The sequence below is a fragment of the Argentina anserina genome, chromosome 2, assembly GCF_933775445.1.
Source record: "Argentina anserina chromosome 2, drPotAnse1.1, whole genome shotgun sequence".
Lineage (NCBI taxonomy): Eukaryota > Viridiplantae > Streptophyta > Magnoliopsida > Rosales > Rosaceae > Argentina > Argentina anserina.
Window position 1 is genome coordinate 3,810,317 of NC_065873.1, and position 17,452 is coordinate 3,827,768.

Consider the following 17,452-nt stretch of genomic DNA (forward strand, 5'->3'; position numbering starts at 1 on the left):
TTGTAAGCCATTTTGGTACCTCTATCAATTTTAATCATATTTTAGGGTTATTTTCGTCATTCTAGCCATAAACTCATTAAATTCACATTTTCTTCATTTTTTCCTATAATTGTGGCCTCTTTAGAGATAATTAAATTGATATATCTACTCTACTTAGCATCTACTTCGCATATATCAAAAATATTTTTTTCTTAATGTACTTATTGTATCCTAATTATTTTTTTTACAAAGGAAATAAATTACCTTTATGCAATTGTAATTTTTTATTAAAATATATTTTTTAAATTACTTATAATTAAAATTAATTTAGATTGATAGCTACATTATGAAAAATTATATACGTAAATCATCACAGATACTAAGTGGATGAGTTATCAAATTTTTAGTGATAATTTAGAGGCAATTTGAAAGTATTATGAACTAAGCTACCCAAGATTTGGCATGACCATATAGATCCAGTAGTTTATTCAATAGAAGGATTATCCCTTGACCTAAATATAGGGTTTGATCAGCCATCTTGTCACGAAAAACGTACACCTAGATCTTTCTCACACGAATCGTTTAAAAGCAAAATAGCTAGACTCATTTTCTTTTAAGGCCTATTGCAGTTGGATGAAGAATCCGCTGGTCTTCACAATATACGATCACCTAGGTCAGCTACCTCTACCTATAGAGGACCATGCATTATCATGCTCTGGATTGAATTCCTAAGTCTTTGCTCTTAGGTGGAGTGATGCACTCCACTTCAATTATCCCATACCAATCCACATCCTCACATCTGACATAGCTCTTGCCAGCTAGGATAAATCCTACACAACTTCTTCAATGTAGAATCATGTATGTTGCTCACATATATCAAACCATCCCTAAGGCTAGCACTAATATTGACAGGAATCAACCTAGGAAGAAGCACTACCACACTTTCAGGCTTTCAGCACAATAAAAAGGAAGATATATGATGGTATCAGTAGTAGTAGAATGACCAGGATTCAGAAAGCCTCATTAGGATGTTTTGTGAGCCATGATCAACCACCCTCAGTTGATCAAAGACAATCAAACCTGATCATATTAAAAATACAATTTTAAATTGTATATTTTAGACTTCACAGAAATACCACATTACATTTATTCTAGAATCAATATTGTTTCAGTTTCTTCCTCCTCCTTCTAACAGAGGCAATGATCAGCTTGCTCCCAGTTTAGTCAAAAATTTTGAGTGGGTAATAACAAAATTCTTGATATGTAGGTAGCATGCTTGATCAGTTGATCTATACCAATCCCAACGTAAATAGAAATGTAACAATGATCCGAGTGATATATATGGTCTCCATATCATATTTCTGAATTTAACACAGGTTTCATATCTTAAAAGTCAAACCATATCATTGACCTTGAGAGAATCCAAAATAAATGGTCACAACATAGTCTCACACTCTCATGACGATCATAAGAGAATATCTAGAATTTTAGTAACAAATGTTCTCCTCGAGGAATATAGAAAGAGTAGTAATCTTTATCTTCTTGACGTCCGCTCAAAGGATATCTAGATAAAGAGTGTTCTCCTTGAGCACTATTGGGGAAAGTAAGAAAACATGAGTCACATTGTAGTCTTTGTCTCCTACAAGTTCCCTCATAGCTTCATATATTGCTAGCAACCTGTGAACCCATCATGGAAGGATGATAATACTGAAATTTGACATGCGTATTTTAGCACAAACGGCTTCCTCTTCTGCTTGTGAAAGAAAGTTGAGTACTTTTGCTCTTATTTATACAAAGAAAAGGAACCGTCTTGCATATCAGAAGTTGGAAAAACTCGTATACTACTACTATAACACGAAGTTCTGACTACGTGATAAACGAGCAAAGGATAATGTGATCAATGAAAACAACTATATCGATCTACTTCATGTTGCTATGAATCACTTAGAATGTCATTGATCCTCTTCATGATTGGATTATGCATGCACACCTCGATGATGAAAATGGCAACCCTCCTCCACATGTCGTAGAAAAAGCAACTGATTTTGGAATTGATGTAAACAAAGTATTATCTGATGAAGTTGGAGACCCGGGAGATGATTCTGATAAGAGTTAATTCCTCCTATGGTACTTGAAGTATGGCTACTTGAACAATTTGGTACCTGATCTATGAAAATGGACAATTTGGTACCTGAAGTTCTCATTTGTAAGCCATTTTGGTACCTCTATCAATTTTAATCATATTTTAGGGTTATTTTCGTCATTCTAGCCATAAACTCATTAAATTCACATTTTCTTCATTTTTTCCTATAATTGTGGCCTCTTTAGAGATAATTAAATTGATATATCTACTCTACTTAGCATCTACTTCGCATATATCAAAAATATTTTTTTCTTAATGTACTTATTGTATCCTAATTATTTTTTTTACAAAGGAAATAAATTACCTTTATGCAATTGTAATTTTTTATTAAAATATATTTTTTAAATTACTTATAATTAAAATTAATTTAGATTGATAGCTACATTATGAAAAATTATATACGTAAATCATCACAGATACTAAGTGGATGAGTTATCAAATTTTTAGTGATAATTTAGAGGCAATTTGAAAGTATTATGAAAAAATAAAGTAAAGTAGAGATAAGATGACGGAAATAACTTTGAAAATATGGTCAAAATTGACATAAGTACCAAAATGACCTAAATTTAAGAACTTTAAGTACCAAATTGTCTGTTTTCATACATCAGGTACCAAATTGTCCAAGTAGCCAAACATCAGGTACCATATGAGGAATTTACCCTTCTGATAATGCTAGTGTGTGGGGCGGTGTAGCAACTCCAGATAGTTCAGATAGTGATGATGATGGTGGTGGTGGTAATGGTGATGGTAGTGGTGGAAGTCGACAAGGTGGTGGAGATACAAGGTTTGAATATGGACAATTTTATGTAAGTGGATAATTTGACCAGTTTACTTGTGAAAGTAATTTTGATCATGCTACCCAATATGAGAATCATGGATCTAGAACAGGCAGTCATGGTGCGCAACAGAAAAATAGGTGCAGGAGGAGGACAAGAGGAGTCATTAATGATCAAAATATTTCATCTGATGTTAGTTCAGTTGCCTTAAGTTTTGATTCTATCAGTTTAGGCACATAACACAGTGGGATATCAAACGAATCACATGAAGTCAACTATCAATCTGGTCATCCTATTTATAATTATGGTCAGTTTGGAGACGTTTATGATCAATTATCGAGTTGGGTTCATCCTTACTATCTCATTCTCGAAAAAACTATTAATAGCTCAAAAGAGATATATGACTATCATGTTAACCATTACAATTCGTACTATATGGCTCGTATGTCTTGGGCAAGGTATTGTAGTTTTGTTGACCAACGTGCATCTTTTCAAGCACATATAGCTTCTTTCTGGTACTAGATAAAATTAATAATTGTATTTGTTTGTATGTAATTCAATAATAAATAAATAAATAATTTCGGAAGATGAACAATATTTTTTTTCCAATATCTGATATCTCCATTTTTCAAAAAAACAATATATGCCCCGATACCGATATTTTGAACCTTGCATCTAGGTGCTTGTTTTCCAACTGTTTCTACGTAGTTGGGACTTGGGAGTCTCTACCTAAGAATTTCTCTTATAACCCAAGCTCCTCAGACTTTACATAGCAGCAGTACAACGATTATGGTCGAGCAAGTTTGGCTAGGGTTGAGACTGGTACGGTCAGTTTGGGATTCGGCTGATCCTGATACTGATATTTTATTCGGTTTCGGTCTAAAATCGTAAATTTCAAGCATGATACCGAATGGAACATGTACATATTGATTCGAGATGGGTTTAGTTTGGTATAATTGTATATTTTTGTTTGTATTTCTACCTATTTATAATTATTAGCTAATGTAAATTAATGTTGTAAGTTTACAAAAGTACAATGTAGATCTAAAGAGCTAAAGAAAACATCACAAATGCATAGATTTAATATATTTGGTACATTCGTTCGGTACGAATTATACATATACCAAATCGAATCGTTTACCAACTTTCGGTATTAAGTTCAATATTATTAGAGATAATTTATCGATTCGTCCTGACCCACCAGTATTTAGTATAGAACGGTCGGTTTCGGTACCAGTTTTTCCTACATTTAGTTCTTTCCATCATATGTAGTCTAAAAATATTAAAGTAACAAGGTACGCTAAGTGGCCAACCTCTTAGCAATGTGAATCTTATTTGTTTCACAGGACACATGATTAAAATAAAAAAATTACCGAAAATGAAAAGGTTTTAGGAAATCCGCTTACATATTTTTTTTTAGGATAGTAGGGTTCAAAGTTTAACATTACATGAAGTGACATTATAGAGCCGAAATGTGATTTGCAATCTACTCTCGTCTGGCTCGTTGATAATCCACCATGGCATCGTCAGAATCCAGCGATGTGACAAAATATTTTTTCCGATTTCCATCACTATATACTGGCTTGCACGACACTTCTAGACTTCTAGTCAACGACCCGATTACTAAATTATTTAATAAATAATAATTTCTGATAGAATAATAATATCATGGGACTAAAGTGAAAAAAAAAAAACAGAGAATAGTCGTAGAGAATAGTCGGAGATAGGAAAAGTATATACGGCACATATATAAGCAACCATATACCATACACACGCATATACGCCCCATTTTCAGTTACCACTAAACCAGAGAATCGGGCACAAGATCTCAACCTCTCTCTGTTCTCTCTCTTCTTCTTCTTCCTCTTTCTCTGGTTCTCACTCCGCGACCTCATTAGGGAAAAACGCAGATCGGAAATGAAAGAAGATCGCGGCCGGTCGTCGTCGTCGCGTTGACGATTCTGAGTTTTCCGATGCACTGAGGTGGAGGCCGGAGCGTGAATTTTCTTTGATCCGGTAGGGTTAAATTGGTTGAGGGCCGAATTGTGGTTCCGAGGCTCTTGGAATATGGACTCGTTCTGGAGCCACAGTGCCGCCCCGGACTCGTTGCATTTCCTCGTCGCTATCTCCTTCGCCGTTGGATTCTTCTTCGCTCGCCTCTTCCTTGATAGGCTCGTCTTCACCGTACGATTCATCTCTCAGTCCTTTTGCAACTAGCTTAATCATGCTTATTGTGCTTTTCGTTTTCTTTGAGTGAATTTTGGATGTGCTTCTTTAACATTACATGTTGTGGGTATCGTGCTTATAATGACTCGGTTTAGCTTGGTATAGAGTATTTGTAACATGTAGATATTATGATCATGCCGAAAAGTCGGAGCATTAATGCACAGTATTTAGGTTCATTATGCAATGCAGTGGCCACTCGAACGATCGAGTTATTCCTAATAGTTGTAGTTGGAGGAGAAGAATAAGTGGTAAGGTTAGTGGACAGTTTGGAATCTCGGCAGTTGAGTAGGTTTGGTGTAGGGAGATTGCAAGTCAAAATTATTAGGGGACCAGCATATGGATGCTATGGTAGTTATTTCAGTTGAAGTTTGGGCCTCTAGGTTGCAGTTTGTGTCGACTTTATAGTAATTGCAAGGAGAACTTTGGGATTTCCAATTATATATCAATTTTTCAGGGTATACATTGAGTGGTTAAGTATTGACTAGGTTGTTATGGTGGGGTGATCAAGAAATTGAAACTGCAAGAATTTGGTCTAGCATCCGGAAAGGGAGCTATGCCTTCAACGTACTAATCACAAAAATTCAATTTCTGTGCGGATTCATCACATTTGGGGTGCGTGTTGAACTGTTGATGGTCTATTGTCTTTGTTGATTTATTACACTTTTTAAATTTCATTGTGTAATGCATTGGCATTACACAATGAAAGAATTAGAGGTGAGGCTAATGGACTGTTTGGAATTAAGGCAGTCAAGTAGGTTTGGTCTATCAGGCTATATTTGTTGTTATTTTTGGCTGAAAGTGATTGCAGGGAGAATTCGAGATTTCTGATTATTTATCAGGTTATTTGGTATATGTTGAGTGGTGAAGTATTGACTAGGTTGTGATGGTGGGGTGAGCAAGAATCAGAAACTGTAAGAATCTGGTCCAGCATCCGGAAACAGTGGTATTCCTATTCCTTGAACATAACAATTCACGAAAACTTAAGGTCTGTGCAGATTTATCACATTCAGGCTGCTGGTTTATAGTGGGTCATTTAAGATTTTGGCCTAGCATTGAAAAATGTGTCTTTTGCATTCCCTACTTGTTGGTTGTTAAAATAAATTGTATACCTGTGTTGATAGTGGATGTTGTTGTATCAGCTGGAGTGATTTGCTTAATAAGTGTTGGCTTTGAGTTCAAGGCTAACTACATTGGGTTTATTCTTCTTCCGGAGCTTGATTAGAGACTAAATTCTAGACCCTTGACTTGGTTTTGTTTCCAAGAAATTATATGATCCTAGTATTATAGTCTGTTTAATCCTTTTAGCTTGCTTTAATTCAATGACAATTGAGTCTATGGACTGAGTGAACACTAATTTCTAATGAATGTACTCAGGAGACTTTATTTATATATAAAATTTCAGTATAATGCATCCATCAGCTAGATCCAATTATTCGTCCCCCTGTACTGATAGTCATTCCACATTTAAACTCTAATGATCAAATTCTCCCTACAATACTCTGGCCCAGTGTTCATCTAGCTAAGAAAGTTAGAAGCATGTCCTCCTTCCTTTTTGGTTGTAAAGTGACTTGCTACAATTGCAAAATAAGTATTTTTACTACTTTTTCAGTGCAACTCTTTTCAGATAAGTTGTCCAATAGAAAGATTATGCTGATTGTCTGAACATGGTGGATAAATATGCTTTAAATACGAATTTCGCATTCGGAATATTTTGGCATAGGTTTACCATTTACTTAATAGCTTTGACCCAGAGTCACACGTAGATCTGCATGAATTTGTAGCCATAAAGTTCTTGGATGTGTGTGTGTGTAGACATAACTATGTACACGATTTTGGCAGATATTTTGTTTTGCCCTTCTTGTCTGGTGTTAACTTCAGCATCAAGTAAATGTAAGTATGTCTATTACATACTTAGTTTAGTTGAAAAATTCTGACATCTGACGATTTAGATGCAAATTTGGATTTTGAATCTCCCTTGAGAACAAAATTTTATGGCTCTACAGAATCTACCTTATCCAATCTGGCAAAGCGGCATGCTTGCATAATTCTTTTCTTAACCAAATAGGATCATCATCAAATCTACTGATGTTCCTGTTCAAGGTTGACTGAGAAACCTGGAAGCTATTCCATTGTCCACCCTCCCTTCAAACAAAATTTTATTAGGTTGTCTTCAAGTTCCCTCTAAAAAAAATGATGACCTTGTTAAGAATGTCAACCTGTGACGTAAGGGTTCTAGGTTTATAGGTTATCTTTCTTTTTTCTCTGCGTAAAAGTTGTATATCCTTATCACATTGTTATGAGATGGTTTTATGATTAACAATTAAGGTCTGCATGTCATTATCTTTGTGAGCAATCTACCGTCTGGTAATTTTGTTATGGATTGAAACTCACACTACCAGTTATGAAGAGTTGTACTGATTACTCATTGACTAACAGTTCTGCTGTCGTGCCATTCCATACTGGTTGGCACTCTTCAGTTCTTTCTATGACATGGAATAGTTTTATTCATGTGAGAATGAAATTGAGTTATAAAATCAGTGTAAAATATGACTTATCTGTCATTTGCTTTTGTCTATTGTTCATATAATTTTTTTTTTCATTTTACTTGAATTTCAGAGACTCGCCATCTGGTTGTCGACTAAAGGTTCTGCTCCTTTGAAGATTGATATGGTCCAACGGGCAAAGCTTGTAAAATGCTCGGAGTCAATGTGGAAGTTAACATACTATGCAACTGTCGAAGCCTGCATTCTCAGCATAAGCTATCAGGAGCCATGGTTCACAGATACAAGCGAGTTCTTCAAAGGATGGCCTAACCAAGAGTTGGGGTGAGTAACTCATACAGTGGTTAGTTGTCCTGCATGCCTACCACTGGTTTGATGATCTTTTATTCAGTGCTGTAGAATTGTCATGATTTGTTATAATATACAAAAGAACATGGGAAAAAAAAATTGTGTTTACCTTCTCTGCAGACCAGCTTCAGTGCTGGTCTTGCTTCAGATATTAGTTGAATAAGGCAAAAATGCCTACTGTTAAATATTAAGGGATTTAATTAATTGGGAAGTTAGTAATCTGCAGTTTGTTTAATTCTGGAGACATATTAATGTAAACTGTGAATATGATTTTCATACTTCACAATATTAAGTCTCTTTATCTTCACTTTCTAGTTGAATTGCTTGTTGTTGTGAACTCTGTTATCTATTGACCACTTAAAATATCAATTCTTTTTTAAGTATGGTGTCACCTACTTTTTGCATTTTCTAAAATTTAAAGTACTTTTGGCCTTTTGTCTTGAGGGATAGGGCAAAGCATCTCAAATACTACTCTTGTACATCCTATATCAAGAGCGTCACTTCTATTTTAGTCTGTCATATGTTTGGGCATTTAAGGTGTAACCTTCGAACGTGGTGGACAAGATGATTCTGGAATATATCTTTAATCCTTATCCACACAGATTGGAGTGGTGTCTGGTCTCAAGCTCTGTTCTATATCAAGAGCGTCACTTCTATTTTAGTCTGTCATATGTTTGAGCATTTAAGGTGTAACCTTCGAACGTGGTGGACAAGATGATTCTGGAATATATCTTTAATCCTTATCCACACAGATTGGAGTGGTGTCTCTGTTCGAAATATCGGTGATATCGCCGATATATCCCTGATATATCGCTGATATTTCGAATCCGATACGATAAGAGCATATCGGTCAAAATTTATCGGTCAACGCAAAAATGATGGTCAACGGTCAAATATCGGTCAAACTTTGATTTTTTTTTTCAATTTTTGTTTAATTTTTTAATATTTATTTCCTCTTTTTTAAAAAAAAAACTTATATTTTTTTTTCATTTTTTCATATATATTTTTAATTTATATAAATTTTAAATATATATGATGAATTTCAAGTCTAAATAATCATTATTAAATACCTATTTTTATTATTAGATGTCGTTCGTGTACTTTAATTGTCATTAAATCAAGTATTTATTTTCTTTAGTTTACTTAGTACCGTTTTTTAGTTTATTTGGTACATATTGAAGTATAATTTTATTGAAAATAAGCATATCCGATAAAACCGATATATCCCCCGATATATCGTTTTACCTCTTGACCAATACGATGCCGAAAACGATATTTAGACCATTGGTCTCAAGTTTAATTTTAATTTCAATGTATGATTTAGTTTTTCTACTTTGTTTTTTGTTCATTTTTGGCATTTTGTAATTTTTCTGTCAGCCAGTAGGTTAGTAGTTCTGCCCATAATTTAATTAGACAGCCTGTTTCTGTATATGTATTATGTCTTTGTTTCTCATATAGAAGAAACATAAGAAGATGACTTGATTCATATAGATTGAATAATTTTTCATGACTCAGTTTTAGCGGGCTTACCATATACTAATTCTGTTCCTTTATTATTTCAGGCTTCCCTTGAAGCTTGTGTATATGTGTCAATGTGGATTTTACACCTACAGCATTGTTGCTCTCCTCACATGGGAAACCCGAAGGAAGGATTTCTCAGTGATGATGTCTCATCATGTAATTACCGTCTTCCTGATTGGGATGTCATACATTACAAGGTACATTTATGTGAATATGCAGTGCATTTTCTATGTTAGTACTATAAATATGTGTGTGTGTGGGGAGGATATCATACAATTATTTTATTTTTATAATTTAAAACTTAGTAAACAGGGCCCTAACAGTTTACTTTTATTGTTAGTTTGATCTGGTTTCTTGCAGTAGCTGTAGTCATAATTTAGTTATATAACAAAATGGCATGTTTAGATACTGTTTTAATAAAACCGGTTTTCCTTAAATGGTGGGTGACAGTATTAACTCTCTCTATCTCTCTCTCTCTCTCTCTCTCTCACACACACACACACATATTTACATTGAGAAAAGCACAATTTGAAGCATAGCTCATCTCAGACCATTAGTATCAATTATCAAACTATCGATGGGTATTTTGTGGGATGTGCATATGATGACATATAGATGATATGAAAATCTCAAGTATTATCATAAAGCTTAAAAACAGTTATCTATTCCGAGGTTATAGGCTTTACCAAAGTATGTATGGGCTAAATGCCAAAGAAATGAGTTGATCAAAATCCCTAACTTTGGTACCGGAATGCCAAACGTATTTCCTTTGCTTGTCCATGCCAATAATATATATGTATACGTATACGTGTATGATAAACCTATGGACCAATGTGTGATAAATCTTAAAGGGTTGAGGCTTTAGGATCAAACCCCCGTCGTATTTTACTGAATTTTCTTGGTAGCTATATCTATTAAATCAGTTGCATTTGAAATTATTAACTAAGACTGAGTATCACATTTTCCACTTGCAGCTTTTTCCGGATTGGCTCCATCATTCTTGCCCTGCATGATGGAAGTGATGTATTCATGGAAGCTGCCAAGGTCTTCAAATATTCGGGGAAGGAGCTTGCAGCAAGCGTGCTGTTTGGATGTTTTGCTGTTTCATGGCTCGTGCTGCGGTTAATATACTTCCCCTTCTGGGTCATAAGCTCTTCAAGGTCTGCTCTCATGGTAAATCATTTTATTATACTACTTATGATTGTATGGTGGCTCCTTTCACTTATCTGTTCTTTGGCTCTCTTTTCACAGCTATGACCTCGTCAAGCACTTGGATTTGTCAAAGTCCTCTCATACAACACTGTACTATCTGTTCAATACGATGTTAATGACGCTGCTTGTGTTCCACATATACTGGTGGGTTATGATATTCTCAATGATTAGGAGACAACTGAATAATAGTGGAAAGGTTGGAGAAGATATAAGATCAGGTAAACCATATATACTGCTTGGTTGTTTAAAATTTTTCAAAACCTGCTGCTGCTTGTCAATTTCAGTAATTTTCTTATTCTCTGTGGGAATTATATGTTCTCCACCTCACTCATAAAATACAAGAAACATTTAGTATGTCAAACCAGGAAATTATTCAACTCAAATTTGGATGTTTGGTATATCACTTGTCCATGCCTGGGTGTCACTGAATTTGAGGTGTGGGCTTTCTCCAGAATTGGGAACATATGGCTTGTTGGCTTAATATGTTTCTCTTTCCATACCTGTATCAGCCTCAGCTTGGTCCCCACTGGATTGCTCTTTGTATATTGAATGGGTCCGAAATTACATAATTAATTGAAGTATTTGAGATCAGGGTTTTAGGCTTTTAGCTATTCACTCGAGTCATTTTCTTTGTTCATCATACTCAGACCAACCTTGCTGTGTTGTTGAATATCGGAAAACTACTTGTGGAAGGTCATACTCATTTTAACCATAAATACCTGTTTGTAGGTTTGGGTAATGAATACAATTTTACTTCTAAAGCCTGGAAACTTGCTTTTCTTTTATTAGCCTGGAAACTTGTTGTGTATCAGAGAATCTATTGCATTCTAACATCATATGCGTCCATCTTGCTGTGTGGTTTCTATTAATGGTTTTAGATTCAGTCCGCTTTATTTTTAATGATCTTCTCTGCTGTTTACAGATTCAGATGATGATGATTAGGTGGAAAGATTGTGTGCAAGGTTCTCTTGTCATTGTTAATGCTGACCTGTATGTAGGTTATAGCTGCACTCAAAACTGGCCCTTATCTGTAGGAAGGGGTTGATAATCTCTTCCATTATCAAATTTTGTTTGAGCTTCACAGATCATGGCTCATCTTACAGTGTATTATTTTTCTTCTCTCTTTTTTGGATGGAGTCTCATGTTATATGGTGTATAAGTGATAGGTAAATTCGTGTATAATTCTTCTCTCTGGATAATCACATGTATTGAAATTAGCTTTTGTATGGACAAATGAAAGGTATTCACAAATTAGTAAAGAGAATATTCCATGGAATGGTTTTTCTTCACAGATATTTGTATTTTTATTGGCTTATTGTTGCTTCTAAGCTAGTGTATGTCTAAATCATATACAGTACTCGTATTTCTTTCTTTCTTCCTTTCTTCTCGTCCTTTTCCCAACTGGTGTAACATGGTTCTTGGCACCTTCCTTAGATTGTCAAGTCTTACGCTATTGATTCCCACAAGTCTTCTTCGGATATTGGTACTGGACTGCCACACGGTTCTTGGTTAGATTGCCAAGTCGACGCCATTGATTTACACAAGGCATCCTATATTGTGCGTCCGAGAGTTCACAACATTATATGGTCTGAACTCTTGACATTGTGGTACATTGTCCGGTTTCCATGGCTACATTTCAAAACACGTCCAATTTTCAAAGGAGCATAACTAATGCTTGATTGAAGGAGAGATCAAACCCAATAAGCTTACAACCCCTCTTATGGTGAAAGTAAACAATCTCTAGTTTTTTATAACCATCATAGCATGTTTACTAACTTAGAATGGAATTGAAAATTGATGAATTGATTCCGGATTGAAATAATTCAATTGTTTACTAACACATCAAGGAATTAGATTTAATATGGGTCCTACCTCCTCATCAATAATCTTTTATAACAAACCTCCTAACTTGATACTCAAAGGGAGAGGTGGGTATCAATTTTTATTACCAAAACTACCTTAATATAATTAAGAATATTTCTAAATTGTCCAACCTAAATTGAGAATATATATATATATATATATATATATATATATATATATTATTGTGAAAATCCAAAATTAAACAATGACGTAAATTCTACATGAGTTCTTCTCTTTCTCTATTAATATTCTCATTTGTTTTGTTTACATATGATATGATCAATAGGTGAAATCTAGTTGAAATTGAATTTGTCTTATTGGGTGCTAAAGGATAAAAAAAAATGGTGTAATGATCTTTGTATGTCGTATGCTGGTAAAAATTGGTGTGGCATAGTAGCACCGTACTATTGGTAAGTTGAAAAAAATAAGTGACTTCATATATAAGGGTATTTTAGTAATTAAATTAATTTTAATACTGAGTTTGATGTTAAGTAAATAATATCAATCGTAATTAATATTATTTATATTCTAATTCAATGGTATAAGTAAACATTTCAATGAAATTGAAATCTCCACATTCAAATCACTTCGTCTCCCTCCCGTTCGTGATGAATTTCATTCCTGATGAGTTCTATTCCAAATTAGTAAACGTGTCATTAAGATAATTTGCATCTTTTTCTCCCAATGATGAAGACTCTCCCAAACTTGACTTGGAGAACTCTCAGCGTAACTGTTGGGTTGAAAACTTTATCTTTGGAGAAATTAGAGGTGCCTGCATGATTAATTCTATGGAAAGCTGATTTTCCATCACTGCTCCAATATCGTGCTGATTAGTTGCCAAATTAAACAGTAATGAAAACATGAAAGCCTATATATGGAATAAGATGAGTAATGAGAAATTTGCATCATCACATAGCGGGAGAGACATGAATTCACTACGAACCTCCCTCCTCTGTTTCCTACTCTCTATCATTTTCATACCCAACTTCACTGCTTCTGAGATCCTATTTCAGGTACTGAAACAAGCACATAACCTCTCTCTCTCTCTCTCTCTCTCTCTCTCTCTCTCTCTCTCTCTCTCTCTCTCTCTCTGTACTAAAATTTTTTGGTTGGTGATCTCAGGGGTTCAATTGGGAATCAGCAAGGAAGGGAGGATGGTACAACATCTTGAAGCAGTCTGCAGCTGAACTAGCTTCGTCAAAGATAACGCATGTTTGGCTTCCACCATCTTCTCAGGCTGTTTCAGATGAAGGTACGTATATTCTGTTACTCAGAACTCTCTTTGTTGATTTGTTACCATTCTCAAGCCAGAATTTGGTTAAGCTTGCTATTGCCACATGACAATCCGATCAGAACTAGTCCACAAAGTCCTCCACAAGAGTTAGATTGTAAAATCTTGTCTCTTGTGTAGGATTTAAGCAATAATGCAATTTTGAGGTTTCTATTCCAAAAATGCACATACATTGTTCTCAACTGTTGTGAGATTTCTTTTATTTTAGCCTTCTTGCTACCTAGACCATATTAATATGAGTATTTTTAAACTTGATGATTACCATATACATCTATCAGCAAGGACAATTACCCTTTTTTTCAATACCTGTGTTTTGAATCTGCAATTAACATGGTCCATGACCATTTCTCAACACCCTGTCACATATAACAGAGATTAAAATCATTATGTTTAGAAAAAAGTATAGCATATGAGATTTATAGCAATGACTAACATCACCAAAGCACAGAGATAAAAATCGCAATTTTTTTGTTAGGCAACATTGTCTATCACATATGCAGCAGAATTCTGATTATTAGTTCAGATTTTGCATTCGAACTGTTAACCAAACCAGTTTGCTATATTTCCTTTCAAGTGGACTAGTACATATCTCCTCCGTGTTTGTTGAAAATGTTAATAGCATTGTCCTTGGTTACTACCATCAGTTGATCTGTTCTTTGAGTCTCTTATGACAATTAACTGAACTGAAATTTTTTTTAAGGCTACATGCCTGGCAGGCTCTATGATCTCACATCAAAATATGGAAGCCAAGATGAATTAAAGGCACTGATAAAAACCTACAAGGACAACGGGATACAGAGCATAGCAGATATTGTTATAAACCATAGATGTGCGCAGAAGCAAGATGAGAGAGGAATATGGTGCATTTTTGAAGGAGGAACAGCAGATGATCGCCTTGATTGGGGACCGTCACTTATTTGCAGCGACGACACAAAATATTCTGATGGCAAGGGGAACCCTGATACTGGACTTGACTTTGGTGGTGCCCCTGACATTGATCACAAAAACACAAGGGTCCAGAATGAGCTTTCAGGTTGGATGAATTGGTTAAAGAACGAAATTGGTTATAGCGGATGGCGATTTGATTTTGTCAGGGGATATGCTCCAGAGTACACCAAGTTGTATGTGGCAAACACAAAGCCTAGTTTTGCAGTAGGAGAGTTTTGGAACTCCCTTGCTTATGGAAGTGATGGAAAACCTGAGTACAATCAGGACAACCATCGCAATGAGCTAGCTGGATGGATAGGGAAAGCCGGAGGAGAGGTTACTGCTTTTGATTTCACAACTAAAGGGATACTTCAAGCTGCTGTCCAAGGTGAACTGGGGAGGTTGAAGGACTCAAGAGGAGGTCCTCCTGGATTGATTGGAATAATGCCACGCAATAGTGTGACCTTCGTAGACAATCATGATACAGGCTCCACCCAAAAATTGTGGCCATTTCCTTCAGATAAAGTCATGCAGGGATATGCTTACATTCTTACTCATCCAGGGATCCCATCAGTAGTAAGTCTTTCATCTTACTTTGCCTTCTTAAAAACTAAATGACTTCATCTTGCTATTCAGCAAAGTGTTCATAGTCTAATTACTTGTGGTCTAACTTTCTGTATATTATGTAACAGTTCTATGACCACTTCTTTGACTGGGGATTGAAAGAGGAGATCTCGAAACTCGCTGCAATAAGGTCCAGGAATGGGATCAAACCCGACAGTGCCGTGCAGATCCTAGCAGCTGATGCAGATCTCTATGTAGCTTCCATAGATGACAAAGTCATAATGAAGATTGGTCCCAGATTCGACCTTGGGAACCTTGTTCCTCCAACATACAAAGTTGCAACTTCTGGGAAGGATTATGCTGTGTGGGAGAAATCAGCATGAACGTCTTGTTTATAAACAATCGATTAATAAAGTGCTGGTAATTGATGTATTGCAACTTGCAAGTACGTATTAGTTTAGATATATATATATATATATATATATATAATAAAAATAAAAAAGTTTAATCTTGACAAGGTTGCACAATCGATCTGTGCGTTACTAATCTTGTACTTGAGAACTTGAGTAATAAATTGTGTCTATTGCTACTCTAGGTGCCATCCAATTCAATGAGTCCCTCGACTTAGTCTCTGGCATCTTTCCTACTGACGTATACAGAGATTTTCTTGCAGAGCAAGCATGCATGGTGAAGAGCAAGTCTTTCTGATATTTCTGGAAATAAGAGTAACTGCAAGATTCACAAAACTTGACTGGTAAGGCACATTAAGTCAATAATATATGGAACATGTAAAACGTCCATATATTTATCAAGCTTGCAATTGCATAGATAAACTTACCCCGGCATCAGAAGCGACGAGGCATATGATTACGCAGGCTATGAATTCTTCGAGAAAATGTTTTAATGCCCCATCCAACTGATCCAAGGATGTTTCTCTGTCGAGAAGTTCCAACCGGCCGGCATCAAATAAAATATATATAGGTGCTTTGATAGACAATGTGTACTTCAAATAATCACGAAAATCTAAAAAAGTCACATCTGGTTTCTTCAAGTACAACTCGTATAGGTTATGTGCAAGGATGCATGTATATATCAAGTTTGTGCATTCATCATCTATAACCATGCTCTCCTGTAGCTATAAATGCTGAAGCAAATGTAAAAGATCGAAGGTTGTCAGAGAATATGAAGGTATGAATAACATTTTATTGATTTAATTGGATATGGATATTTTGGGAAAAAATGTGGAGGTCTAAATAGCATTTCACTATATTGTTAAAGTAAACTGGAGGCTCACTCATCAAGGAGGTGTAAGAGGAAAAATATATTAAACTTTCTTTTATCGATCTATACATATTGATATCCTATATATAATCAGAAAGTATACACTTTTAACAGCAATTATTCTTCAATCCCCTATGTGATTCACGCCAACATTCTCCCTCAAGTTGGTGCATACATATCAACCATGCTCAACTTGCTAAGTGAATCATAAAAGGCTTTTTTAGACACTCATTTTGTGAGCATATCGGCAAGTTGCTCTTCTGCAGGAACAAAAGGAAAACTGATGATTTTTGCGTCTAGTTTCTCCTTTATAAAGTGACTATCAACTTCCACATATTTTGTACGATCATGTTGCACAGGATTCTGGGAAATATCAATAGCTGCCTTGTTGTCACAGTACAGCTGCATAGTACACTGAGGCTTAATACCCAAATCTTGTAGCAAATTTCTAAGCCATAATAATTCGCACTCCCTGAGCCATACCTCTGTATTCTGCTTTAGCACTAGATCGAGCTGCGACTTTTTGTTTCTTACTCTTCCATGTAACAAGATTAACCCCAACAAAGGTAAAGTACCCTGATGTAGATCTCTGATCTGTTATATTTCCAGCCCAGTCTGCATCCGTGAAACCACAAACCTCAAGGATATTATTGTAATTAGAGAACATTACTCCTCTCCCTGGAGCTGACTTTAAGTACCTCAAAATCCATACAACAGCATCTATATGGTCCACACTCGGATTATGCATCAATTGACTCACTACACTTACTGCATACGCAACATCTGGTCTGGTATGTGATAAATAAATCAGACGTCCAAC

General features: G+C 35.4%; 2 protein-coding genes across 3 annotated transcripts; both read left to right on the plus strand.

Annotated features, from left to right (window-relative positions):
* The first annotated feature begins 4,671 nt into the window (after positions 1–4,671).
* Positions 4,672–11,995, plus strand: LOC126783019 (ceramide synthase LOH2). Its single transcript, XM_050508399.1, has 6 exons — positions 4,672–5,082; positions 7,741–7,949; positions 9,536–9,691; positions 10,469–10,654; positions 10,746–10,924; positions 11,629–11,995. Exons 1-6 carry the CDS (start codon positions 4,966–4,968, stop codon positions 11,646–11,648), a joined length of 867 nt encoding a protein of 288 aa, XP_050364356.1. The 5' UTR covers positions 4,672–4,965; the 3' UTR covers positions 11,649–11,995.
* Positions 11,996–13,369: 1,374 nt separating this feature from the next.
* Positions 13,370–16,303, plus strand: LOC126783351 (alpha-amylase). 2 transcript variants are annotated; one of them, XR_007670861.1, is made up of 5 exons: positions 13,370–13,582; positions 13,692–13,821; positions 14,561–15,363; positions 15,480–15,796; positions 16,025–16,303. XR_007670861.1 is itself a non-coding variant. In XM_050508807.1 (4 exons), the coding sequence occupies exons 1-4, from the start codon at positions 13,430–13,432 to the stop codon at positions 15,732–15,734; spliced, it is 1,341 nt and encodes a 446-aa protein (XP_050364764.1). In that variant the 5' UTR covers positions 13,370–13,429; the 3' UTR covers positions 15,735–15,961. The 2 variants fall into 2 exon arrangements, 1 of the variants encoding a protein (XP_050364764.1); XM_050508807.1 differs by lacking the exon at positions 16,025–16,303 and having other exon boundaries at positions 15,480–15,961.
* The last annotated feature ends 1,149 nt before the right edge of the window (positions 16,304–17,452 follow it).